The 26,436-nt window shown below is 34.8% G+C and overlaps 1 protein-coding gene and 1 long non-coding RNA gene across 3 annotated transcripts; both read left to right on the top strand.

The window, feature by feature from the left end:
* Positions 1 to 251: 251 nt before the first annotated feature.
* Positions 252 to 17,538, top strand: LOC105330231 (kinesin-like protein KIF28P). Of its 2 annotated transcripts, none has more exons than XM_066084371.1 (21): positions 252 to 445; positions 942 to 1,147; positions 1,260 to 1,392; positions 1,837 to 1,916; positions 2,055 to 2,166; positions 2,357 to 2,468; positions 2,649 to 2,756; positions 3,085 to 3,215; positions 3,520 to 3,816; positions 4,078 to 4,202; positions 4,429 to 4,595; positions 5,640 to 5,771; positions 6,007 to 6,161; positions 6,449 to 6,735; positions 6,861 to 6,944; positions 7,101 to 7,163; positions 7,412 to 7,555; positions 7,749 to 7,874; positions 8,177 to 8,410; positions 14,457 to 14,595; positions 15,550 to 17,538. In XM_066084371.1, exons 1-21 carry the CDS (start codon positions 400 to 402, stop codon positions 15,864 to 15,866), a joined length of 3,198 nt encoding a protein of 1,065 aa, XP_065940443.1. In that variant the 5' UTR covers positions 252 to 399; the 3' UTR covers positions 15,867 to 17,538. The 2 variants fall into 2 exon arrangements, with proteins under 2 accessions (XP_065940443.1, XP_065940444.1); XM_066084372.1 differs by having other exon boundaries at positions 14,457 to 14,606; positions 15,550 to 15,692.
* A 4,975-nt stretch (positions 17,539 to 22,513) lies between these two features.
* Positions 22,514 to 24,022, top strand: LOC109618989 (uncharacterized). Its single transcript, XR_002199827.3, has 2 exons — positions 22,514 to 22,773; positions 23,773 to 24,022. It is a non-coding gene; the product is annotated as an uncharacterized lncRNA (long non-coding RNA).
* Positions 24,023 to 26,436: the final 2,414 nt, after the last annotated feature.

Below are 26,436 nucleotides of genomic sequence, written 5' to 3'. Positions count from 1 at the left end.
TGTTCTGTCTTGTAACAGATCTATCATGAATATTCCACTCTACAGTCTCTTTTAATCTGTTTAATATTGCGAACGTTTATAAATATTGATTAAAAATTCACATACACCCCCCCCCCCCCCCCTCCCCCAGCCATGTCTTATATGACATTGACGTTTTGACTTATTGTGACGTATCAGTTTTCATACGTCACAGCGAAATACTCGAAGCAGGTACCCCGTCGTGGCCCCAAGAAGAATGACGCGCACTATAGCAACCAATCAATCGTTTACTAACAGCTGAGAAATAAGTATGGCTGCTCTGTGAATGATCAACAGTGCACCGGCTTATTTTGATTGATAAAGTGATATTTTTGTGAACAATTACTAAAAAGTTGGAGAAGCAATTGTAATTTGATCATCATGCCGGAGGAAAACGTCCGAGTTGCCGTCAGAGTGCGACCTTTCATATCCTTTATTCATTCATTTTGTTTTCTTGGACCTGCAGTTGCATATGTACTGGAGTAGTGCTAAAGTGTATTGAGGTTATGTAATTTTTCAATAACTAGTACCATTATAAGCTTTATAGTAGATAGTCGGCATATCAAAAGTTTAATACATGTATTTATAGGACTTAAATTACGGTTTGCACATATATATAATTATTTTATTATCGGAATATTCAAATTAATAAGTGGCATCATAATTAAAATAGGGATGCAGCGTTACGCAGTTTATGATCGGTGTACATGTAAATCAAAGTATGTAAGCATAAAAATCCATTCCCCTTAGTACTTACTGTAGTTTTTTTTTTTAAAGCATGAATTTGCTCGACTGGTTGCATATTTATTTTGGCAGAGGATTACAGAATGTTGATATAATGTTATGCATCAAATTTCTTACAAATATGTTTTGATAAAAATCTAGTTATCCCAAATATTAGTTACGCCTTAACACTGCTTACAATCGACGTGAAAGGGAGAGAAATGCCACGCTTATCATTGAAATGAATGGGGCGACAACCCAGATTTCAGACCCCTCTGGAAGCGATGAACCACGAAAATTCACATTTGATTACAGCTTCTGGTCTCATGATGGAAGCAAAGAAGAGAGTAATGGATACTATGGCCCTGATTCCTCCCATCCAAATGGCAAAAAATTTGCTGACCAGGTGTGAATCAATTATAAACATTTATGCAATTATACATACAATGTACATGTATATACACAACGAGAATCTACAAAGAAAGCATGTCATTGTTAATATGTATTTTTTTTTATAGAAAAAAGTGTATGATGCATTAGGCGTAGCTGTGTTGAAAAATGCGTGGGAAGGATATAACAGCACATTATTTGCTTACGGACAAACTGGATCCGGGAAAAGTTGGTCAGTGGTTGGATATGGAATCAACAAAGGTAAACATATGGCAATTACCGGTATAAATTAATTAAAAAAATATATCTTTTTAAAATCAAAGCTATCTTATTTGAGAAAATGTGAAAAAAATGCAAACCAATTTGTTGAAAACAGCATTTTCATTGCATGATCACCTTCAAAGTGAACTTTAAATTGTCAAATTGAGTTTACTAAATTTAATTTTAATAATTTAATTATTGATTAATTCATGATTAACAGTAATTGCAATTTATGGGTATCAAGTTTTTTAGTATAAAATTAAAAAAAATTCTGTACATTCAATATCTATAATTAATTGGAAATACTGCAGACTTGTGTATATTGCAGCACAAGTTGCAAACAAAACTAGATTTTTTATGAGATATCATTTCTGTTTCATTGACATCTGCAATCTTTTAATGTACCTGTACCAGTATTTTAATTTTAAATCATTTGATGTACAGGTATTGTGCCCTTGTTCTGTGATGATGTCTTCAAACAAATTGAAGCAAAGAAGGCAGAAGGAGATAAGACTGAGTTTGAGGTATCTATAATTCCATCCCAACCCCTAGTGTCCTTTTGTGTAAAAGAAGACTTCATTTTTTGGAGAAACTTTAATTAAAAATAATGGAATAGATGAAGTGCAAATTTAGTTTTAATTTGCTCTGTCTTTTGGTGATAGATTACATTCAGCATGTTGGAAATCTACAATGAACAAGTTCGTGACCTTTTGGATGGTTCACGAAAGAAAAGTGGTTTGAAGGTCCGACAGCATCCCAAGCTAGGATTTTATGGTAAACAAATAATAAAAATTGATATAAAATGAGTTATTCACAGACTTTGTTCAAATAAAGTGAAAGGAATTAAATGAATATGCAAAAAGTGTATGCAGCTATATAGTGTAATCCATTCAGAGAGAGAGGAGAAAGAGGAGAGAGAGAGAGAATTAGGAGGTTTTTGCATCTCCCTATTTGTATATTACAGCTGATGGACTGAAAATTGTACCTGTCAGTAACTATTCTGACATTGAGCAGAGAATGGAGGAGGGGACTCAGAACAGAACTGTAGCCTCCACAAACATGAATGCCACCAGCAGGTGAGTGAATCCAACCAACCCAGATAGTGCACAGTATTATATCCCTATTCAGTATTTTGGTTTTCTTACCTGTATTAACAAATAAAAAGGTGTCAGTTGCACAAGCGAAGCCAATGTTCTTTCAAATTATTAAAGTTCTTGGTCAGAGTTCATTAAACTTCATTTTGTTTCTCATTTCAGTCGAGCCCACACCATTGTTGGAATTACTTTCACCCAGAAATTCCAGAATGCTGCAGGAGAAGACACCACTAAAACAGCTGTTACTAACCTAGTGGATTTGGCTGGCAGGTACAGCAGATAATGAATGCATGAATAATATTAAAAATTATACAGAAGAAAGAAATTTTTATTTGTAACATCTTGGTCAAGATTTTAGCAAATAAGATCAATTCTCCAAAAGACAAATTAAAATTCAAAAATTAAGTTACTCTCCTTTTCAAATTGGAAATAACATTAATTAATTTAGCAGCAAGAGAAATTAAATGTCAACTATTTTGATTTTTCATGTTCATATTAAGCAAGTAGGATCCACCTAGGGAGTTTTTTTTTAACATTTTACAAATAAAATCTACTTGTGGTATTCACTGAATAAAGGTTGCCATTGATGCTATTTCAGTGAGAGAGCTGACAGCACAGGAGCCACTGGTGACCGTTTGAAGGAGGGTGCCGCCATTAACCAGTCTTTGTCCTGTCTGGGTAACGTCATCGCTGCCCTGGCAGACAGGTCCTCCGGAAAAAATACCCGAGGTAAAAATGCCTATCCTGTTAAATACTTAAGAATTTTAAAAACCCCTCTCTTGATAATTAGCCCAGGTAGAAACTTCTTTTTGAAAAAAAAATACATGAGGTTAAAAACTCTTTTTTTAATTGATAGTTGAAGTTAAAATTTCTCTCTTGATAAATACAATATATAAAATCCCTCCTAAGTAAGATGTACAGATCACAAATACATCTCTGTTATCTTGCACCTTTCTTTGTTCTTTTCAGATTACCTGTAACTTGTACATTTCTACTTATAGAGAAGTTTAAATGCCATTATCTTCAATTTCAGTTCCCTACAGAGACTCTGTACTGACCAAACTACTGAAGAATGCTTTGGGGGGGAACAGCAAGACCATCATGATTGCTGCCCTGTCCCCCGCCGACATCAACTTCGACGAGACCCTCTCCACCCTGAGGTATGCTGACCGAGCCAAGCAGATCAAGAACAGTGCCTCCGTCAATGAGGACCCCACAGAGAAGCTGATTCGTGAACTACAGGAGGAGAACGAGAAATTGAAGGCCATGTTAGCCTCTGGGAATCTGGAGATGGTTGCTGGGGAGGAAGACGATGATTTGACTGATGAAGGTAATCTACAGATGTATTTCCATTTTATGAACTGTAAACAGTATGTATCCTATGGAATCATTAGAATTTGAATCCTCGTTTAAGACATGCAGTTGAAAGTCGACATCATAAATAATGGTTTCTTGTAAAGATACTAGTATAATGAATTGCAATCTCTCACTCTATGCATCTCTACCGGTAATATCTTTGGATATGTCTCTTTTTTTCTGGCTCATTTTGTTGATTATCATTTTTTTAATTTATTCAAATTTTTCTATGCAGAGAGAAAGCAGATTAAAGAAGAACTGGAGGACCAGTATCAGTCAATTCTGGACAAGAATGCCCAGGAAATGGAAGATATGAAGAAAACTTTTGAGGAGAAATTGAAAGAGGCTGAACAGAAAGGGGTAATTTCGATTGCCTATATATGGTAGTTATGAAATTGTTAGACAATAACTTTGTCACACTGATATTTTCTACATCAGAAATTTCAAATTCTTTAATCATTAATTTGTAATTCAGACGGATAACGTGCGTTATCAACTGCTGATTTGATTTAAGAGATGAATAGTTTTGTCCTACATGTATGCCCCTTACTTGTTTTAAAATAAAGTCTTTTTTCTGAAAATGAAGGGAGGAGGAGGTGCTGACTTTGCTGCCATTGCTGAGAAGAAGAAGACAGTGCCCCATCTATCAAACTTGAACCTTGACCCTCAGTTGTCAGGTCACATTGTCCACTTTATAGAGGCCCCAGAAGTGTGTTTGGGAGCAGAGGGAGACATTGTGTTTAAAGGACCAAGGTATCAATATTGCATTAAACTTCTGATTGAAATCATAGAATAGAAAGTTATTGAGTTGGATTATTATTCACAGATACTATGCTTATTGGAAGATGAGAGAGAGAGAGAGAGAGCGAGCGGGAGAGAGGAGAAAGAGAGAGTAAATCAACCTTAGATAGTTCATTGAACTTCTGTATATGAGCTGTTGAATGCCAAATATAAAACTGTGAATGACTTATTGATAATATTAAATATGATATTACAGATCAAATAGAATAGTAAGTGCCGATGTTTCTTGTTTGAAGTACATATAGATTAGCTATGTATATACATGTATATATATTTCCATTGACATTATGTATGAATGCATTTCCATAAGAGTGATTTTGTTGAATAAAGCTATTACATAATGGTAGATGCATACATTTTGTATATAGAATATATTTTTCATGTGTTTACATCATAAAATACAAAATTTTCATATCATAGTTGACAATACATCTAGCTTGTATAATGTGACCAAATGTAATTGATTGCTTGCTCCTTGATTATTGTAAAAGCATGTTCAAATTAGATGTGACCATGTAGAAATATTCTGCTAGAAATGCATAATTGTAGCTAGGTATCAATGGCCTAAGTCTTGTCCAACTTTTCTTCAATTACTGTAGATTCCTTATTAAACACGAAGAGATATTATTCGCGTAAAGTTGTGAGGAGCAGCCCTCGTGAGGAGCAGCCCTCGTGTATTTTAAAATCTCACTGTTATTTTTCAGACAGTTAGAACTATTTTAGATAATTTTAAAAAATGGTGCTCGTGATTTTATATACTCGCAATTTGAATGTAACAAGCAAAAATAAGTACTCGCATAAAGTAAGGAATTTACCGTCCATGTATATATACTTAGCATGAATCTCAAACTTAGAGCCCCACAAATAACTGTTTATTAAAAAAAAAAATTATCAAATAACATTCAGTATGAAGAATATACAACAAAATTATGATCAGGTTTTAGAACAATTAATCTAATATAACATGTATTTTATTTCATTATTTGTGATTTTCAGTGTGGCGGGCAAACATGCAATCATTAAGGATGATGGTGGAAAGTTCACAATTGAACCCTGTGAGGTCACGAACCGTCTGCTGCAGAATGGAAAGGCTGTTGTCGCCAAACAAGCCCTCAACCACAACGACAGGTAAAGATCACCTCTACAAAAGGATTCACAGAGTGATGACAAGAAATTCATCAACCAAATGTTGCATTATTTAAATTTTAAACAATTACATTGCACCTTACTTAATTTATATATATTAATTTTTTAAGAAATCGTCATTTATTTGTAATTGAGATTAAAACAAGAGATTTTGTCGTTTAATTGCTTTACCAGGATGTTTCATCAGTAAGATTTGGATTGTTTATTTCTTTTACAGACTGATCTTTGGAACCACCCAATACTTTGTCTTTGTGAATCCCAAAGAAAGAGATGCCTCCAAGCAGAAGTTCCCTGAAGTAACATTTGAGATGGCTCAAGAAGAGGTGGCCAAAAAGTCTGGATTTGACATGAGTGGAGAGAACAAATCAAGAGGTGTGTAGCTAGCAATGAATCCTCTTCTAAACTCAGAAAAAATGATATTAGCAATAACAGCAGGTTCTGTTTATCATTTTCTATAATGAATACCAGTATATATTGATAAATGATTCCTTAGCTACAATTTCCTTTCTTTTTTTGTAACAATTATTTTATACAGTAATTGAGTTCATATTTGGTCATCACAAAGTGACTGCTATTTATCAGCAATATAATCCATTTCCAAAAGACTTCAGAATGTTGAGGAGAAAGACTTGTTTAACCAATGAATGTTCGATTTGTAGAGGATGCCTTGCTTCAAGAAGACATGTTGGAGATCATGCCAGCTGTGGAGGAAGCCAATGCAATAAGTCAGGAGCTGGACAAGAAGATGAAGTTTGAGTCCATGATTGTCTCCCCTGAGGCCCGAGGGGAACAGACGGGTAGAACGGAAGTCATGATTAAGGCCACCAACATTGAAACCAAACACGAGTGGATATGGCCCAAGGTCAAATTCATGAACAGGAAGTACGTTATGCAGGAGATGTACAATGATTTCTTGGATGGAGATGACCCCTGGGACTTGCCCCCTGTGAGTACAAGATATACTAGATGAATTCTATACAAAATGAAAATAAGTCTGTGTTAAACTTATGTAGAAACAGATAAGGAAAACTTATGGATGCTTTTTCACATTTAACTGGTTTATTATTTCAGGACAAGGATCCATTTGTTGATGACATCAATGCAGAGTTCCACATTGGTAGTGTCAAGATTTGGCTACAGTCCACCTCCTACATGGTATGTCTAACTATTTCTATCTCTTTGTACAATTTTTATTTCCAAAGAAAATCTTACTGGCCTTTTGAGTATTTAATTCATGTATCAAATCGATACATTAAATCAAATGGATTGATGAAAACTTTTTCACTTTGTACCATTATTATATTTGCAAAGATTGCCATGAAGGAACAATTAGATGTCATTGACTTCAGAGGATATGAAGTCGGAAAAGTTAATGTAAGTCACACCTCTTTCTTAATTCATACACCAACTCGTGTTTGGTTTCAATGTTGCTGTTACACATTAAGAAAACAATTGCTCCTAAATCTATCAATTTCAAGTTTTTTCAAAGAGAATGATATGAAAAAGAATTATTATAATATATATTCTTCGATCATCTGCAAGGTATATCATATCAATAAAGTAGGTTGCATTCATTGTGTTTTTCCTTATTATATAAAGAACTTAAATATTTCCTTCCTCAGATTGAACTCGTCCCCTGTAACAAGTCAGGAAAAGAGCTTTCTGAGGATGAAGTTTTTGTAGAGGATCCATCAGAACTTGAGGGCAAAGAAGTGTACTTCAAATTGAAGATAGAAAATGCCATGGGTCTGCCATCAAAATTCACCGTGAGTTTCCTGTGAACTGAAAAGCTAGTGCAAGACTTATATGATCATGCATTGATTTTCTTGTGATATCTTGACAAGTGCTTTTGCTAATGTTAAAAATATCAAGTGTGTAGAGTATTTACCCTTCTGATACCTAAAGAGCTACAGCTTTGTAAAATTTGTCTCTGCTATCATATTTTGGAATTCTTTTTAGGATTTGTATGCCAAGTATATTTTCAACCATGAGCCAAAACCATTTGAGACTAAGAAGTTGGGCAATACTATCAATCCCCAGTGGGCCTTCAACCAGGTGCATGGATTTGCAAAGGCCACAGCTGAGGTGAGTCTTATACTGTTTTGGACATTCATTTAAATTCTTTTAACGAAATTTGTTAATTATGTATCGAACATAAAGAGCTGTATTGTCTCAAGAACTAACAGCATGTATTGCATCATACAATACATTATACAATGTAATGCATTATGTATGTACATGTAATACAAACTGTGAGTTGAGCTTTATTGACAGAGTACAATAAATAGTATATTGGTTACCGTTAGGTTCAATAAACTATATGTATACATGTGAAGATGTATTTTGAGATTCTATATTTACCAGTATATTTTCTTCCGCTTTTGTAGGACCTAACATTCCTCAAAGATGGGGCCATCATGCTGCAGGTGTGGGGAAAACAGAAGCCACCCAAGGAAAAGAAACACTTGAACACAAAAGACGCCATGATCAAGGGGGCCATGACGAAAGGTCAGTCCCACAATGTGAACACTAACAACAAGAAAGTGGACCCAGAGAAAGTCAAGTACATGATGAAGTGTGCCATGCTGGAGAAGAAGACCCAGCATCTGGAACAGAAACTGGTGAGGATCTAACTTTTTTCGTTATGTGTAATAACAAATTTTTGGGGTAGAAGTAGGTATATAGACTCTTTACTGTAGTCAAACATTGTTGTATATACCATGGTTCATGTATTTAATTTGATGGGATGAAGGAAAAACTGAGAGATATCTGAAAATTCGAAATACAATTATCGACTGAGGTTTATATGAAAGGATCAGTGGTTGATACCCCTAGTTGTCTTTCACAATGACATGATATACTATATATTTGGATTCATTATACCCGCACTTTCTAAAGAAAGTTCGGGTATATTGTTGTTACCCTGTTCCGTCCGTCCGTCCGTCTGTCCGTCCGTCCGTCCGTCCGTCCGTCTGTCACGTTTTACTTTCTCAAACTGCTCTTACATCTTACAAACCAGCAAACTGAACTCTTGGAGTTTGATTTGGGGTATCATGTTGTTTTGTAAAAAGGTTTCAAAAATTCTCTGTTAGTCCTGGGGGTCAAATAATTGGTAAAAAATGACGTTTTTTCACAAAAAACCTTCTTCCTCGAACTCCTCCTACATTTTCAACAGTAGACAAATCATCTTTTGGAATATGTTTTAGGGTATCCTATAGATGCGCAATAAGGTTTCGGAATTTTCAATTTTGTCCTGGGGGTCATTTAATGGCTAAAAAATGACGTTTTTTTACAAAAAAACTGGTTTCAAAAACGTCATTTTTTTTTGGCAGTAGCCAAATGATCTTCTAGAATATGATTGGGGGTGTCATATTGAGGCGTGATCAGGTTCCAGAATTTTTTTTTTTATTAGGGGGATCAGTGGGCAACAAAAAATGACGTTTTTTTGCAAAAAAAATACGGTTCCCAGAACTCCTCTTACAACTTTTGGAGTAGCTACGTCATCTCTTGGGATATAATTGGGGCTGTCCTATAGATGTGCAATAAGGTTTTAAAAATTTAAATTTCATCCAGGGAGTCAAATAGTAGCAGAAAATTGACGTTTATCACTAAAAAAACAAACATTGATCCAAGAGCTCCTCTTATGATTTAATGGATAGACAATCATATCTTGGGATATGATAGGGACTGTTCTATAGATGTGCAGTAAGGTTTTCAAAATTTAAATTTCATCCAGGGAGTCAAAAAGTAGCAGAAAATTGACGTTTATCACTTCAAAAAAACATAGATCCTAGAACTCCTTTTATGATTTAATGGATAGACACATCATATCTTGGGATATGATAGGAACTGTTCCATAGATGTGCATTACAGTTTTGAAAAATTAAATTTAACCCTGAGGTCCATTACCTACCGGTACATACCTTTTGATGCCCTTTAAGGATCAAGAATATATATGGTTAAGCGGTGGGGATCTCAACCGTTTTCAAGATATTCGTGCACTTCCTGTTCAAGAGGGGTCATGACCACCCCCGGGGCCCATGACCTACATACCGTTTGATGCCCCTTGACACAAGGAACAAGAATATATATGGTTTAAGGGTGGGGATCTCAACTGTTTTGAAGATATTAAGGGACTTGCTGTTTGAGGGGGTCAGGACCACCCACAGGGCCCATGACCTACATAACATTTGATGCTCCTTGACATCAGAAACATGAATATATATGGTTTAGGGGTCATGATTATAACAGTTTCTGAGATATATGGTAATTTCAAATTCCTGGGGGGTTGGGATGACCCCAGGGGTCAGATCTAATAAACCCTATATATTGCCAGTAACAGCCAATATATGATTATGAAAACCCTATATTATTATCTTTGTCGGTTTTCAAGTTACCATTTACAATAGAGTCTACGATTCTTCCTACAAGGTTCAATGTTAGACCCCCCACCCTTTTGACACCCCCCTCCCCCCCTCCCCCGAAAAGTGGTTGTCTAACCCAAAATGAGAAAAATCAAACCAGGGTGCACAACTAAATATGCAGGCCTTACTAGATATGCAGGTCTATCATATATCCTAGAGTTTTGTACAATTCTGTTCAGCCATCTCTGAGAAACAAGTTCAGAGCAGGAAAGAAGAAAAAGAAGATGAATAATAATACATGTACTGTATTAAGAACCGTACGAAAACAATTAGTCTCCAAATTTCATTCGGGAGACTTAATAATAAAGATTAAATAGAGATAGGATCATCAAACATCAATAATTTAAAGATAATTGACAATTTCTGATTCTAAGGGGGTCAGGATGACCCCTTAGGGTCATGACTTACATGCCATAATGATCTGATGCGCCTTCATGACCTAAGGAGGAATAATATCTTTGGATTAAGGTGGGGATCTCAATGGTTTTTATGATATTTAATAATTTCAGGAAGAGCACTTGGGATCATGACCTACATACCATCTTAAATGCCTTGAACAAAGAAACAATAATATAATATGTACATGATATATGATTCAATTTAAGAACCACCCATATATAGATCAATCATCTGTTTTGTAATACTTCCTATGTATATATACATGTACATGTATTAGTTTGTGTTTTGTTCTATAGTCTATTCATGTTCATGACTGTAGTATATATGGCTTAGTCTTATTTTAAATTACATTAAAAAATTGTCAAATATATGACTTGGAACCCCCACTCCCAAACAAACTCAAATATAAACTGTTCTCCCCCCTCCCTTGTCGAATGATCTATTAAAATCAAAATATAATTTGGGTGTCTAAAAACTTTTATAAACTGGTAAAAAATGTTATTCTTAAAAAAAATTATATTACACCTTGCATAATTGACAAATGATCTATTGAGATATGATCAGAGGTCATATTTCTACCTTGGGATCAATAAGTAGTATTTATTGACAAGTTAAAATTAATAACAATAAACGATTCAAATTATAAATGTTTATACTCCACATTCACCCCCCCCCCCCCAATCTAACCTGGTTATAAAGATTCAGTCTTCTTAATACATTCTTACATGTGTACAGTAGCAAATTTTAAATCATTTCTTAATTCAATTTTTAAGATTTATAAACAAAATGTTATATGCATCACTTCCATGTGTATTCGCCTATTTGGGGCAATTGTAAAGTCTCCTAAACAAAGCAGTGACATCATTAGGCTAAGATTTACCCACATGGATCAAACACTACTGTATAACATATGAATAAGATAAAATACATTATTATTTCTAGTTCTAAAATGTCAGGGTGTCTCCAAGGGGGCATAATCTACATACAATTTTATGCGCAATGACACAAAGAGCAAAAATAAATTATATGGTTTAGGGATGAGGATCTCAGAAGTTAACAAAATATACAGTGTATCATATCATTTCCTATTTCATAAAGGCAGGGGGGGGGGGGGGGGTTAAAGACAACACCTGGGGGTCATTAATGTACTTTACACCATTTGATGCATCATAATGACATTAGAAGATATTTTGTATTTTCCTGTTTCGTGGGGTCAGAACAGTCCCATAAGGTCATCCCTTGACCTACATTGTTTATAATGCATTATAATACATTAAGAAAGAAATACTCCTTCCTTCCTATTATAACTCATATAAAAATGTCTACACCTACTTACATGTAATACACAAATTTAATAAGAAATTGTTTATACAGGGTCAATACGGGGTCAACTCAATACTGCATGCAGTCTGACAAATGAAAAAAAAAATAACTTTTGCAACTAAAATGACAGAAACTTTACAAATGCGATAGGATAGGTAACGATGATAAGCTTATTTAAATATTAAAAGACGATGATACAGTATGCTGTCAAAGGGAGATCACATTTAGAAAGTGAAAGTAGAACTTATATATGTATGCTGGCATCTCATTATATTGTGCTACTGCTACTACATGTATTATGCTTACCTAAATTGGTCAACATCATAATGATAATCCAATTAAAACACAATAATGAATTCCTTTAGCTGATCTTAAATAATCCTTTTCTGCATACGGAAAACACAGACATGCATGTATGGGTGTAGCTAAAACGCGGAACGGAAAACGGAACGGAATGGAAAATATCATCACGTTTATCGCTTACAAAGGGTATAGACTGGCCAGAAACGATTTACTTTGTATCTTTTATTTATATCTAATGAATGATTATCAACACATTGTTATCTTATTAATATTCATATGAATGTCTATAATCAATTATAGCATTGTATTCATTCGGCTTTAGTTGAGTACGGAAACGGAAAAATCAAATGTATATGAATTGTGAAACATTAACATGATTAAACGACCAAATTAGCTATAACTTTTTACTTATTTTTCTTATGTGGTATTGCTAGCATATCAGCGTAACGTACGCAGTTAGTGAAAGCGTTTTATGCGTGTTTTGAGTATTTTTATATTTCAAATATGATGTACATGTATATACTTACATCAAAATTGAATTTTCGGTGTTCTAGACGATCTTTTATCATACAGACGATACAGTATCATTGAGATGGAAGAAAAAAACCGTAGGACTGACGACATTATAAATTAAAATACAGTAAACATTAAAATACCCGGTAATTTGTGGAACTAGTATTTTTAGCAATGTAATTTTGTTTACGTTTGCATTTCTTGGCAGTTGTTTATCCCTCCAGCTATATACATATGATCCAAATAGAGAGCTCTAGACGTTGCCTGGTTTGATGTTCCGATTATATATTGGGACTATAGTCTGTCGATCCCAAAATATTCATGCAGCACATTTGGACGATTTATAATGGAAAATGTTGACATCTTTTCTCCATTTGGAAGTCACTCAGATGACCTTGCACAATTTTTCAACACTATCATCCGGGTCTGTTGAAATGCAAAACTCCGTAGACTTCTTTATTTTTAGCCGTGTATTTATACCAGCTGATAAGCTAGAGAGGACGTTTTAAAGAAAGAATAATGAGTATGTTTAATGCTTCTAAAAGAGAATCGCTTGAACCCTGAGGTATTAATAAATATACAGCAAACAGTGAATCGAGGATATTTTGGGACAGAATATAGTGGTCAATGCATGTACTGTTAATTTTGAGGAAATAAATAATCTTGAATAAATAATCTAATATTGCTAATCTTTCAAAAAAAATTAAAATGGTACATAAAGTATATCGTTTTAGCATGATTAACAAATCTATGAGGTAAATAACATTAGATAAGATTTCCGTTTTCCCTTCCGTTCCGCTTTCCATTCCGTTTTCCGTTCCGCGTTTTAGCAACACCCATGTATCCCATCTAATCGAAGAGCTGGGTAAAACTAGTACCCGCTAATGAGACATGCAGACCTGTGTTGTGTACGTAACTTCAGACAAAGATCATTCATTTGTAACATGCATGTATTTTTATGACCTATTCTTCAAATCCACCTGCACTATTTTATTAGGTAAATAACAGCTTTAAGGTGGTGCAGGACACCTGCATATTGTGATGTACATGTATACTTTCTATTGAGATAAACAATAAAGTATATTAAATATTGATTAAATATTTACCCCCCAAATAATGTTACCTACATGTAGCATTGAAGCGCAATGGGTTAAAGCGTTTACATGTCTGTAAGAGCACTGGGGTCCAATGTGTATTTTTGGTAATTTTACAATTGATATAAATGAATTTTCATGGGGAGGGGGGGGGGGGGGGGTTCTGGACCCCTAACTAATTCACTGCAAACAGTTCTACCCCAAATTGCACATAAAGTGCTGCTCATGTCACGATGTGTATTATCATATGGGAAGGGATCTCATCCTTCAGTTATGAAAATTATAAATTTTAATTGTATTACCGGAGCTTGCATGTAGCCTTTATTTTTAATTAAACTGGTACAAAACAGTGTTAATTAGGGGCAAACACATGGTGCGGGTATTACTGTCTAATGACAGCATCTAGTTTTGAATGTCAATGGCTTTTTCATGCAACAAATTACATGTACATATATAATTAATTACTATGAAAAATACAAATAAAACAGAAATAATGTTTTATGAATTATTACAAGATAGAATTTTAGTTCTGTAAATGAGCTAAACTGTTTGACATATGAAAATAGATTGATATTTAATTTAAAGGAGAATTTGAATATTTGTAATCACAGGCTGCCATGAAGCGTATGTTGGAGGAAGCAGACAAACACAAGAAGAAGAAGCTGACCACCGACCTAATTCACAAGATCTACTATGCTCCCACAAACGATGCCGCCGAGAAATGCATCGCCCTTATCCCACAGGAAAAAGGTAAATAGTTGGTACGTATTTTAGGAGGAATTTTTTTTTCTAATATGGCTTTAGTATGTATATTCACTTGGCAAATATTATGAGAGGCTTGTTGGTAAGAAAAGCTTGCTGAATATTATTGTTCACTTATGTGTCCACATACATGTATGTATACTTGTATTGCTAAACATTGGGAGAGACATTGGATCAATTTGTACAAAAATGTTATTAATACCTATATAGTTATTCAATTGTGCATCAATTATTCAAACATTTATATTCTGCTGGTCAGGATTTCCTATGTGATTTGACCATCGAATCCTGGTATATTTAGAAAAATTGATTATATATTTATATACATTATATACATTTTCTTTACAATTACTTCAATTTTATTTTTTTCATCTTCCCTTAACAATGACTTGGATTTCTTATCTTGATTGTCAAATGATTGCTTCCCGACAAAATTGTTCTTTCCTTAGCTGCTTTTGATAAAAAATGATATAAATACTATGGTTTCATTTTAAGTCATGGGCATCGATTTTTGTGGATTTAGAGAAAAAATCAAAATTTCAAGGATATGTAAATTCATATACAGGGAAAATATTTGTCCCATTTTATTTTTGCCCTTTTTGCTTTCATCGTCAGTGGGCAAATTTAAGGCTAGGTGAATTCTAATATCTCAAATTATTTATCTTTAAAGACAACTGTGTTTGGGCGAATTTAAAATGGGGCAAAACTGTTTGCAAGTGAAGAAGGGTGAAAATTAAACCGGGGCAAAAATAACCCTGTATACAGTTCATTACAGGCCAGTGATCAAGATTGGTATAAACAACAAATATTGATGAATATTCCACAAAATATCCCTTACTGTCAATATGTGAAATTCAACATGAATGATTCATAATATTACATGCCAATTTGTACAAAACTACACAGAAAATCATGCTTGCTTTTATTTCTTTCTGACCACAGATGACACCTCCTCTGATTCCTCTAAATCTTCCTCTTCTTCTTCTTCTTCGTCCTCTTCCGATGATGAGAAAAAGTCAGGAAAGGGCACTGGTAAAAAAAAATTACACAAGAGGAAAGCATCATCTGCTGATAAACTCAAGAAAGAAAGGAAATCATCTGCTAACTCTAACAAGTCAGCTAAATCAGAGGGAGGGGCTAAGTTGAAACCACCACAGAAGAAGGAAAAGAAGGAGAAAAAGGAAGACCCCAAAGCTAAGAAACAGACATCTGAGGCCATTAAGAGCCAGAACAAATCCAGTTCATGTGTACTCTTGTAAAAATAACAATCTTAGTATATTGACACATGCTTTATTTCAAACATTTATACATTTTGTGTTATGTATATATGTATGTTATTCTTTACTGCTTTTCACTTGCGTATCTGTCCTTCAGGATTTAGAAGAAGGAAAAAAAATGTTCTTTTGAAACACACATTTCCTTGATATTATATTTTCATTATGAGGATATATTATGATGTTTGCTCACAGACCCTATCAATGTGTTCCCTTTTATTTACAATGCTGACTTTAAAGATTTTATTTATGACAATTTTATAGATTGTTTTTGCATTCTAAATCATGTTGCTGGAGTACAATTAAAGTCTTGTTTACCTTTGGTATTCAATTCAATTAAATTTGTTTGTACAGAACTCCTTATTTAGTGTATTTTAGATAAGTTATCTAGTATTCTGAATATGAGATATGTACTTTTATTGTCAGTATTGATGTTATGATGCATAATCAGTTCCCTGATGCTGAATGTAAATATGACATGTAATTTTTTTTTTTATTTCTTGGTATTTCATTTTCATTTGAAAATATGTACTTATCAACAGATATCCGTCCATTTGTTATTGTTCGCTAATATATACTTGCACTGGTTGTGTATAAAACTGATTGCCTCTTGATCACACTGATACTGTGCTAAAAAATCTTATTTTAAGAAACAGGGTATTTGTTCGCCAAACCGTAAAATTGACCGAAGTATTATTTTGTACTAATTAAATTACACACACGTACATGTAGTTGAAATATATATGACTTCTTAACATTCCCTTAAATTTACATGTACATACCCGGTATATTTGTTAAAAGGCTGCCCTTAGCTTTTCCTAGTTTGAAATTATTTTTATTTTTATTTCATTTGCTATCTTATGCAGGATTTTGATTGAATTTGAATAGATTTTGACATAAACACGAAAAGATACCAACTAATGATTAATATAGTTGGATGCTTGCTTCAGTTTTTTTTTAATGCAAAGCGTACATTCATTATTGCATGACATGGGCTCTAAAATATGTGGGGTCAGTGAATTTTTGGAAGGGCCTGTACCTGTGGACAGATCGACCCCTGATCCTGCTGGCCAGTGAGTTTAAAATGTTTTTATGAAGACTGTCAATGCATTCATCAACACATCAATTAAGCACCATTCTGTATTCAATCCGCCTTGATTGCAGATAATTACATGTTGTTTCACAAATATAATCCATCTTGCACTGCACCAAGAAATTTTTCTTCTTTCTTACAACTAGCTTTAAGTTACCAGGTAGAATGCCAAGGATGATGATAAAAGCATTGATTTTTTAAAACTCAAATTTACTACAAACACTCAATTTTTTAAACAGGGTTTTTTTTTATATTTAAACATTATTTATTTATTTACCAGAAGTTTTATCATGACGCAAAGCTATTTTTATTTATGTTGTTTGAGTGTTGTGACCAGACTGTGATAAAATCTCTTCATGAATGTTAATCCATTGTCTTTTCCTATTGGTTTGTTTATATAGTGAGAGACTTGCATTCTGGTGTCCATCATTATTTATTTTATTTTTTTTATATTGATGGACAGAGGGGCATTTTTGCTGTTAATATTTTGACATTCACACGAATGTAATTTTATTAACTTGAGACATTTTAATTGTTAAATAAATCATTTGACATCCCCTTGAATCTTTTTTTTTTTTTTTTGGGGGGGGGGGGATACAGGTGTACAAGTGATACTGTTACACATATGACCAAAGTATAATGGAAAGTAATTTTGGAGAGAGAGAGAGAGAGGTGCTTCCTTGTTCACTCCAAGATTTACTTCTTAGTTATGTAGATTAGAGCCATGCTCAATTTAGTCATATACTGATAAAAGATCTACTGGTCTAAAGATTATACTATTATAAGGAAAACGCCAATTCTCTAGCTATCTTTGACAGCCCTATATATTTTCCACGTATGGTACATGTGGTTTTACCCCATGCACGCAACAATGCTTTTTACACGTTCGCCGGTCCCGTTTTTCTGTTTTGTTGGGTTCCTTTTCTTCTTTTTAGCTCACCTGAGCTGAAAGCTCAAGTGAGCTATTCTGATCACATTTTGTCTGTCGTCCGTCTGTCCGTCCGTCTGTCCGTAAACTTTTCACATTTTCAACATCTTCTCAAGAACTACTAGGCCAATTTCAACCAAACCTGGCACAAATCATCCTTAGGCAAAGGGGATTCAAAGTTGTGAAAATTAAGGGCCACACCCGTTTTCAAGGGGAGATAATTAGAAATTAATGAAAAATTTCGAGAAATTTTCAAAAATCTTCTTCTCAAAAACCAGAAAGCCAGGAAAGCTGAAACTTGTGTGGAAGCATCCTCAGGTAGTGTAGATTCAAAGTTGTGAAATTCATGACCCCCGGGGGTAGGGTGGGGCCACAATGGGGGGTCGAAGTTTTACATAGGAATATATAGAGTAAATCTTTAAAAATCTTCTTCTCAGAAACTAAACAGCCAGGAAAGCTGAATCTTGTGTGGAAGCATCCTCAGGTAGTGTAGATTCAAAGTTGTGAAATTCATGACCCCCGGGGGTAGGGTGGGGCCACAATGGGGGGTCGAAGTTTTACATAGGAATATATAGAGTAAATCTTTAAAAATCTTCTTCTCAGAAACTAAACAGCCAGGAAAGCTGAAACTTGTGTGGAAGCATCCTCAGGTAGTGTAGATTCAAAGTTGTGAAATTCATGACCCCCGGGGGTAGGGTGGGGCCACAATGGGGGGTCGAAGTTTTACATAGGAATATATAGAGTAAATCTTTAAAAATCTTCTTCTCAGAAACTAAACAGCCAGGAAAGCTGAAGCTTGTGTGGAAGCATCCTCAGGTAGTGTAGATTCAAAGTTGTGAAAATCATGACCCCCGGGGGTAGGGTGGGGCCACAATGGGGGGTAGAAGTTTTACATAGGAATATATATAGAGTAAATCTTTAAAAATCTTCTTCTCAGAAACTAATCAGCTAGCAAAGCTGAAATTTGTGTGGAAGCATCTTCAGGTAGTGTAGATTGAAAGTTGTGAAAATCATGATCCCTGGGGGTAGGGTGAGGCCACATTGGAGGGGGGGTGTTAAAATTTTACATAGGAATATATAGAGTAAATCTTTAAAAATCTTCTTCTCAGAAATTAATCAGCCAGGAAAGCTGAAACTTGTGTGGAAGCATCCTCAGGTAGTGTAGATTCATAGTTGTGAAAATCATGATCCCTGGGGGTAGGGTGAGGCCACATTGGGGGGGGGGGTGTTAAAATTTTACATAGGAATATATAGAGTAAATCTTTAAAATCTTCTTCTCAGAAATTAATCAGCCAGGAAAGCTGAAACTTGTGTGGAAGCATCCTCAGGTAGTGTAGATTCAAAGTTGTGAAAATCATGATTCCTGGGGGTAGGGTGGGGCACAATGGGGGGGGGGGGGGTCGAAGTTTTACATAGGAATATATAGAGTAAATATTTAAAAATCTTCTTCTCAGAAACTAATCAGCCAGGAAAGCTGAAACTTGTGGGAAGTATCCTCAGGTAGTGTAGATTCAAAGTTGTGAAAATCATGACCCTTGGGGGTAGGGTGAGGCCACATTGGGGGGGGGGGGGTGTTAAAATTTTACATAGGATTATATAGAGTAAATCTTTAAAAATCTTCTTCTCAGAAACTAATCAGCAAGATGATTCTTTATAATTGTTAAGACTTTGGCTCCAGGACAATTCTTCGGCCTCACAAGAAGGTTCAGAGTTTGATGTAGCTAAATATCCCATATATAAACAATTGTAAAGGATCTTTTTGAGAACTGCAATACTCAACATGTGATATGACTATAAAATTGAAGCAGGCAGCTATTTTTTCATTAGAATCTTTTTGTATTACTGTTTTGAGTTATTGCCCTTGATTTATTGATTCTTGATTATTTTAATTAATGCATCCACTGTTAACCAATCATTGTGATGATTATTTTTATACAATAATAAATATTCAATGTATATAAGTTGTTCTGCATAAGTAGTTTTGGGTTAGGCCGGATTAGTTTGTTTATTTTTGATTTCCAATTTTTAGATACTATGAATTATTTTAGGCCGGCACATATACATCTTCGCTAGCCAAGGGTTTTCGGTCCACTTTGCTCCCCATAAACCCTTGGCGGATTTCATTACGAAAACTCGGTGATGTGGTGGCGCTATCTAGCGAGCAACTTGAGTTGCGCCCCTTGCATATTTACATTTTAATCGAATTAAACAACGTTTTTTTTATACACTATGGCATTAATACAACTTGAAAACATGTTGACTATCGAATATCGGAACATAATTAACGATGCTATTAAATACGAATTAAGTTATAACCATGGGAAAGCACGGAATGTTTTATTCGTAGTGTTTTGTAAGGATCTGTACCGGGAGTGAAAAAGTCGCCGATTTATACGAAAGCTTTCATGCCATAAAACCCTTTATCTTTGTCGTGAATAATGCGAACCAAAAAAATAAAATAAAACAGAGCTCATTGAACCTTTAAAAGCAATAACCATAAGCAGGAACGAATATACTAACAGGATAGGCAACTTCTACATTCGCCATGTTTACTTCCCATGCATTCACGCGAGCCTTGACAAGTTTGCAGAACTATGTATAATCCCAGTAAAATATATAGGTTTTTAAAGCGATCTGGTTAGACCATCGTTGGGGAGGCATTGTACTCGAGAACTTGTGCCTCAACTTGTTAAAAGCACCGAATGTTTTACCAAAGATCACACATGTGTTTTCTTTTAAAGTTTATATTTACAAGCACTGCGATTGGATCAGCTACTCGCAGCTGCAGCCAATCATAAAACGGAGCTTGTCACCGAGTTTTCGTAATGAAATCCGCCAAGGGTTTATGGGGAGCAAAGTGGACCGAAAACCCTTGGCTAGCGAAGATGGCACATATATAGGGACAGTGTATATTGCATTGTGACGAGCGACCGGTTGGGGTTAAACTTGAACAGGTACGGAGAGATTGAGGGTGTGGACATCCCTGCTGTATCTAATCTTCGTGTTTTTCTAACCTACGATACAGAGTGTGCGGTCCTTCCTGCCCTGTATCGCATTAATACAACCTGCTTGTCTTGGTGGTGGTTGCGGCGGAGCACTAGTGTATGGTCATCCCTTCTGGTGTTCTGGCCTTACTAGCGCAAGTGTGCGGTCATCCCTGCTTGCGTTATCTCTGCTTGCGTTAACGTTGGTACCTGTGAGTTGCGTAGGTGTGTGGTCATCCCTGCCTGCGTAACTTTGAGTCCCTATATATGTGCAGGAGCGGTGATTTAAGTCTGCTCTTGTAAATATTGGCAGCAATCAGGGCTATCCGAGTTCCAAGGGGGAAAAATGGATTTTATTTATACAGGATCTACATGTATTATTGTACATTGTCCAGATTGTTTGTATTATGACTCCATTAAGCTGACTTTATCATACCTATTGTTCCTCAGGTGAGCGATGTGGCCCATGGGCCTCTTGTTTCTTTTGAGGAGATGGGGATTCAGCGCAACTCTCTTAAACCGCTGCACAGAATTTTGTAAAACGTTGTATGTATTTAGGACATATCCAGTATGTAAACAACGATTCCTCAGAGAATGTTGGCCTTTTTGGCATTAAAATTTTGCCCATTCAATGTAAGGATTCCTAAATATACATTTATATCTACAAATATTCAATATTTTTGGATCGATGCACACGTTTGATAGAAGAACAAAATCTAAAACCGTTTAACGTAATAATTGAAAGTGATCCAATCGAGTTATGGATTGGATAGACAGAGAATCTATACATATCTAAGATATTAAAACTAAAATATTAGAATTTGGATAAGTTAAAAATGTTCCATATAAAGCACCGATTTTTGTCTTAATCTATGCACTGATTATATCCGATGTGATTTGTAGTTAAAAGTAATATAATGAATTAATACCATAAAGTGGGTTAATTTTGATTTGTGATTCTTTGATCATGCAGTTCTTTCACGGAATGGACAGTTTTGGCCGGTAATAACTATATACATGTAGTATCTCAATGAAATATATCACATGCCTCTGAATTATAGATATGGTTATATAAATATTATTTGTTAAGAAATTTTGCTACTTACATTCTATAGACTGATAGATACAAGTTACGATGTAAGTATGATTTTAAAAAAACTTTGATGAATAAATTTGATATTTACGTCATGTACTTGTGCGGACAGTTGCCAGGCTCAGTTAACATTATGCATAAGATCAATTATTTACGTTGTTATTTTAGTAAACAAAATTGCCAATGCGGAGATGCATAATCGATCAAGGGCCATACAATGGCAATTAATTAATATGCATTGCCAGTTCGAGAACAGTTTTGGTTAATTCCTTGTAAATATTTTCGATAGCCAACAATTTAAGTGGTTTTGAGATCGAATATTGACCTGTGATAACTTTTACTTGGTGGTCGTTGTATTTGTACTATGGGAACACTTTCTTCTAAAACTGGCAACAACCAAATAGCCTTCTTTAAGTTCTTATTAATGTAATAGATGACCACATATCTTCTTCTTTTTGACCCCCTCGTTAACCTTACGAGAACTTTCTACGAGAGATAACTCTGATAATCGGTCATTGCCACGTGTGTGTAAAACGGCGCAGAAGACAACAGAAGGTAAACATGTCGAAGGAAGACGAGAAATACATGGACGAGTTTGACAAGTACAATATTGAGCAGGATAAATACGCTCATGGAAAGAGTGGTGGCAAGCCCGGACGAAGCAAGACTGAAACAGAACAGAACAAGAAGCACGGAGAACACACACGTAAAATCGCCGAGCATCTCATAAACAGCGCTCACAAGTCGGAGAAAGAGCCCGATCACCAGCACCACAAAAAATAACCCCGGACTATGTAGGTGTCTTTTTACTTACATTAAACATTTAATATGCATGTTGAATGTTACTTTTGCTTACTGTGTTTGTAAACAAGTACAAATATTTATTTATCATGTTCATTGACCTATCAATGTGATTTTATTTAATTAACCATTGAACAATATGTTCTTATCGACCATATTGCACGAATGCCCCGAGGGCCTGTTCATTGCTGTCAATTAGATTTATTGAAACCAAAAAAAATGCATTTTCAACCAACTCCTTAAGAACAACTGGCACGTTTATATAATTCATAATGTACTTCATGCATATCATATATATTATAAATTGATTTTTTTTTTTACATCCCCGCGCCTCCAAATTAATTTATTGATCTTCCACAGATTGATTTGCGAATAGCAAGTCATAGGCATGTCACAATCGCTGTATAAGATAGGACTTCCACATCGATCGTTATATTAATCTCTATACATATTATGAAGGGGGGGGGGGGGGGGTTAAAGGACATAATGGGGTAATGGGGTCCATGTATTTGAATTAATGTTAGCTGCATTGTTGCAATGTATGGTACTTTCAAAAACGGACTTTGACACATACATGCACATTATACAAACCTCTCTGCAAACGTTTATGACTGTTTATGACCGAATCAAGTACCTGTTGCCCAAAACCCACTTCATTGTTTATAGCTTTAACTCTTTCCTCATATCGCAGGCACGTAGCATCGTTTTTGAAAGTGGGGGGGGGGGGGAGGGGGGGGGCAGACTCATCCAAAAAATCTTGACAAGCAAAAAACAAAACAAACAAAATTTGAATGTTCCAAAATCTTCAAAATCCTAATCCGTTGGGGGGGGGGGGGGGGTAGTATATCTATATTTATAACTTCAATATAACTTCGCGTTGTACTTTTGGTATTAAAATAAAAGCTTGAAATATCTATTTGGTTCACAGTTTTTGGGGGTTTTGTTTGGTATTTTTGGTGATATATTATGAAGTTCAATTATTTCTATTACAGGAAACAAATTTTGATGCAAAGCAAACCTCAGGATGGGAACTGAAGAGAAGTTGGAGTCGCTCTCTTTAAAAAAAGAAAATACAAAAGACTTAATTAATATGCAGTTTACGAAATATCAACAATGCAGATAATTGAATTTTGCGGAAATGGTTGAAAACCTGATTGCAATCTCATGGACATGCAGTTATTTTGAATATTTTTTGTGATATTTATCGCTATATTTTTTCTGTATAAATGTTGTAAAAATTGGGATTTTTTTTCCGTTTGTTATCTTATCAATATACATGGTAAAAAAACCTTTTTGTATTGAAAGTTATCTTTCTTTGAATTGGTAGTTCACTGTAATCCTAAGTCTGCAAATATGTGCATGTACATATGTGTTGCTCACAATCATTAGGTAAATACTAGTATATAATTCGGTCATTGCCTGTAGCGGTGATAAGAAAGTTTGGGGAGTAAATTACTATAAGTATGTCACAATGATAAAATATCTTTCATGTATATATCCAGTAAATCAAAGAATGCGTCGACAGGATGCATTGCTATGGATGTTGGGGACCAAATTATTTAGATGTCGATTATCTATTATGCATGTATGCACTTAACATATTAGTGTTTCCAGTGTGCATCTGACAATTTATTGAACAGTAAAGAAAAAGATCTATGAATGCAAATGCTGATAAGAATACACCAACGGCATGCATTGCTATGGAGGTTAGGGACCAGTCATAATGTTCAGACTCATTATCTGTTAATTATGCATGTATGCACTTACATATTAGTGTTACCAGTGTGCATATGTATGACAAAATGTATGTGTGTGTGTGAGTGTGTGTGTGTGTGTGCGGGGGGGGGGGGGGGCTACAAAGATGAAAAATGCAAAATTCTGAGACTATCGTTGAAATGTTTAATTCTGGCCAATTCAGGGTGTAGATACATTTACGGCTGTTTATGAAAAGCGTCAGGGTCTTGACTTCTGCACGATACATCGTTAACATACATGAATTGTATCTATAATACGAGATGTTACCAACAGCCTGATTCGTGCTGTGCGTGACGGAGATAAAAGTAATTTTTGTTCAGGTGCATTTTGAACTCGTGTTTTCCAAGAAGTTGGTGTAAATTTCTAATGGAAGTTGGTCAAGTGCTCAACAGAAATATAATGTTAATCAAGTGGAAGATCTAACTATAGTAATTAAAAAAAACTTGTTGGAGCATGTTTGCAAACAAGTTTTAATTTTAAACTTGATCTTTGATTCCTGCCGAGTTGAGTAACTTAAAAAACTTGTTTTTCTTAAAGTAGACTGTGTATTTAGGGTTGAAAGGGGTTGTAACACTCTCGTAATGGGAACGAAATCAACAATAAATTTCTAATGACCATGTTTATATTAACTGACTTTCGATTTAACTTTGGACAAAAGAACACAAGTAACGTCAATTATGTACTTTTTGATTAAGTAAAAAGTACGCAAATCAAGACCCGGGGAGATGAGCTTTATTTTCGGGGTTAACAAATTTTAATATATATATTTTTTTAACACCTTTTGGCAGAAACCAAACTGTTGTTCATACGATTTTGTTTATAGAAGTCAAATTGTGTCAATAATTTATTATAACAGAAATACATTAAACAACATATATAATAACAATAACCAGGGATTGTAAAACAAAAATTTAATGATGATACAAAACCCTCTCTCTCTCTCTCTCTCTCTCTCTCTCTCTCTCTCTCTCTCTCTCTGTTTTATGCGTCTCTGTCCATCTGTCTTTCTTTCACCTTCTTTCTATCCAAGAGCAATACATGCATATATATGATTTTCAGTGCCATGTATCCAAATACCAATTATCTCTCTCTTTCTCTCTCTCCTTTTCTGTTTTTATGCATCTCTCTGTCCATCTTTCACTTTCTTTCTTCCCGAAAGAGTAACACATATGATATAATTCTTAGTGTCATGTATCCAAATACCAATTTTCTCTCTTTCTCTCTCTCTCTCTCTCTCTCTCTCTCTCTCTCTCTCTCTCTCTCTTTCATCGTTCAAGTTCACCCACATCTCTTCTTTTTCTCTCTCTGAAAATATGACATATATACATACATGTGTTTTCCAATTTCGTTTTTGTTGCTATTGTTTTAAACTACACTGTTCCCATACAATTGATTTCTTTAATGATTTTAATGTAAACAGACTAATAATTGATCTGCACTCTAACACTTTAGAGACAAAGTTTACTTAACCCTGCTTTAGTCAAATTTTGAAATACCACTGAGATCGAATCTGCAACGTGCAAAACAAGGATTGTTACTCGAAAAATTTCTAGCAAAAAATCAATATGCTTTGCTCACATATGTAGATAAACTTATATGTACTCTATCACAGAATTCTTGGCTATTTCGTAAAAAGGTGACGCAGTAATGATGTGTAAATAACAGCTGTAGCAAATACAGCTGTTAATTCAATCAATCAAAAATTAACATGCATACAACTCAACACCTTATATCTACATTAATCGAGTATTTCTCTCCTAAATTTTAAGAAATCGGATTGAGATCATTTAGCTAATGATACAACCGAATTACGAAGTAGCTACATTGTATATGTCCGCGGCCGCGTATGAATATTTATATAAACATTCGTTATAAACTTTGAATTTGCGATCAAGAGTATT

The sequence above is a fragment of the Magallana gigas genome, chromosome 5 (assembly GCF_963853765.1).
Source record: "Magallana gigas chromosome 5, xbMagGiga1.1, whole genome shotgun sequence".
NCBI lineage: Eukaryota > Metazoa > Mollusca > Bivalvia > Ostreida > Ostreidae > Magallana > Magallana gigas.
This window is presented reverse-complemented; position numbering and strand designations above follow the sequence as displayed.

Excerpts from the sequence above, each read along its gene's own strand:
- LOC105330231 (XM_066084371.1), top strand. The coding sequence starts at position 400 with ATGCCGGAGGAAAACGTCCGAGTTGCCGTCAGAGTGCGACCTTTCA. Across the intron at positions 3,817-4,077 it reads CGATGATTTGACTGATGAAG|AGAGAAAGCAGATTAAAGAA; the intron begins GTAATCTACAGA and ends TTTTCTATGCAG. Across the intron at positions 7,164-7,411 it reads ATGAAGTCGGAAAAGTTAAT|ATTGAACTCGTCCCCTGTAA; the intron begins GTAAGTCACACC and ends TTCCTTCCTCAG.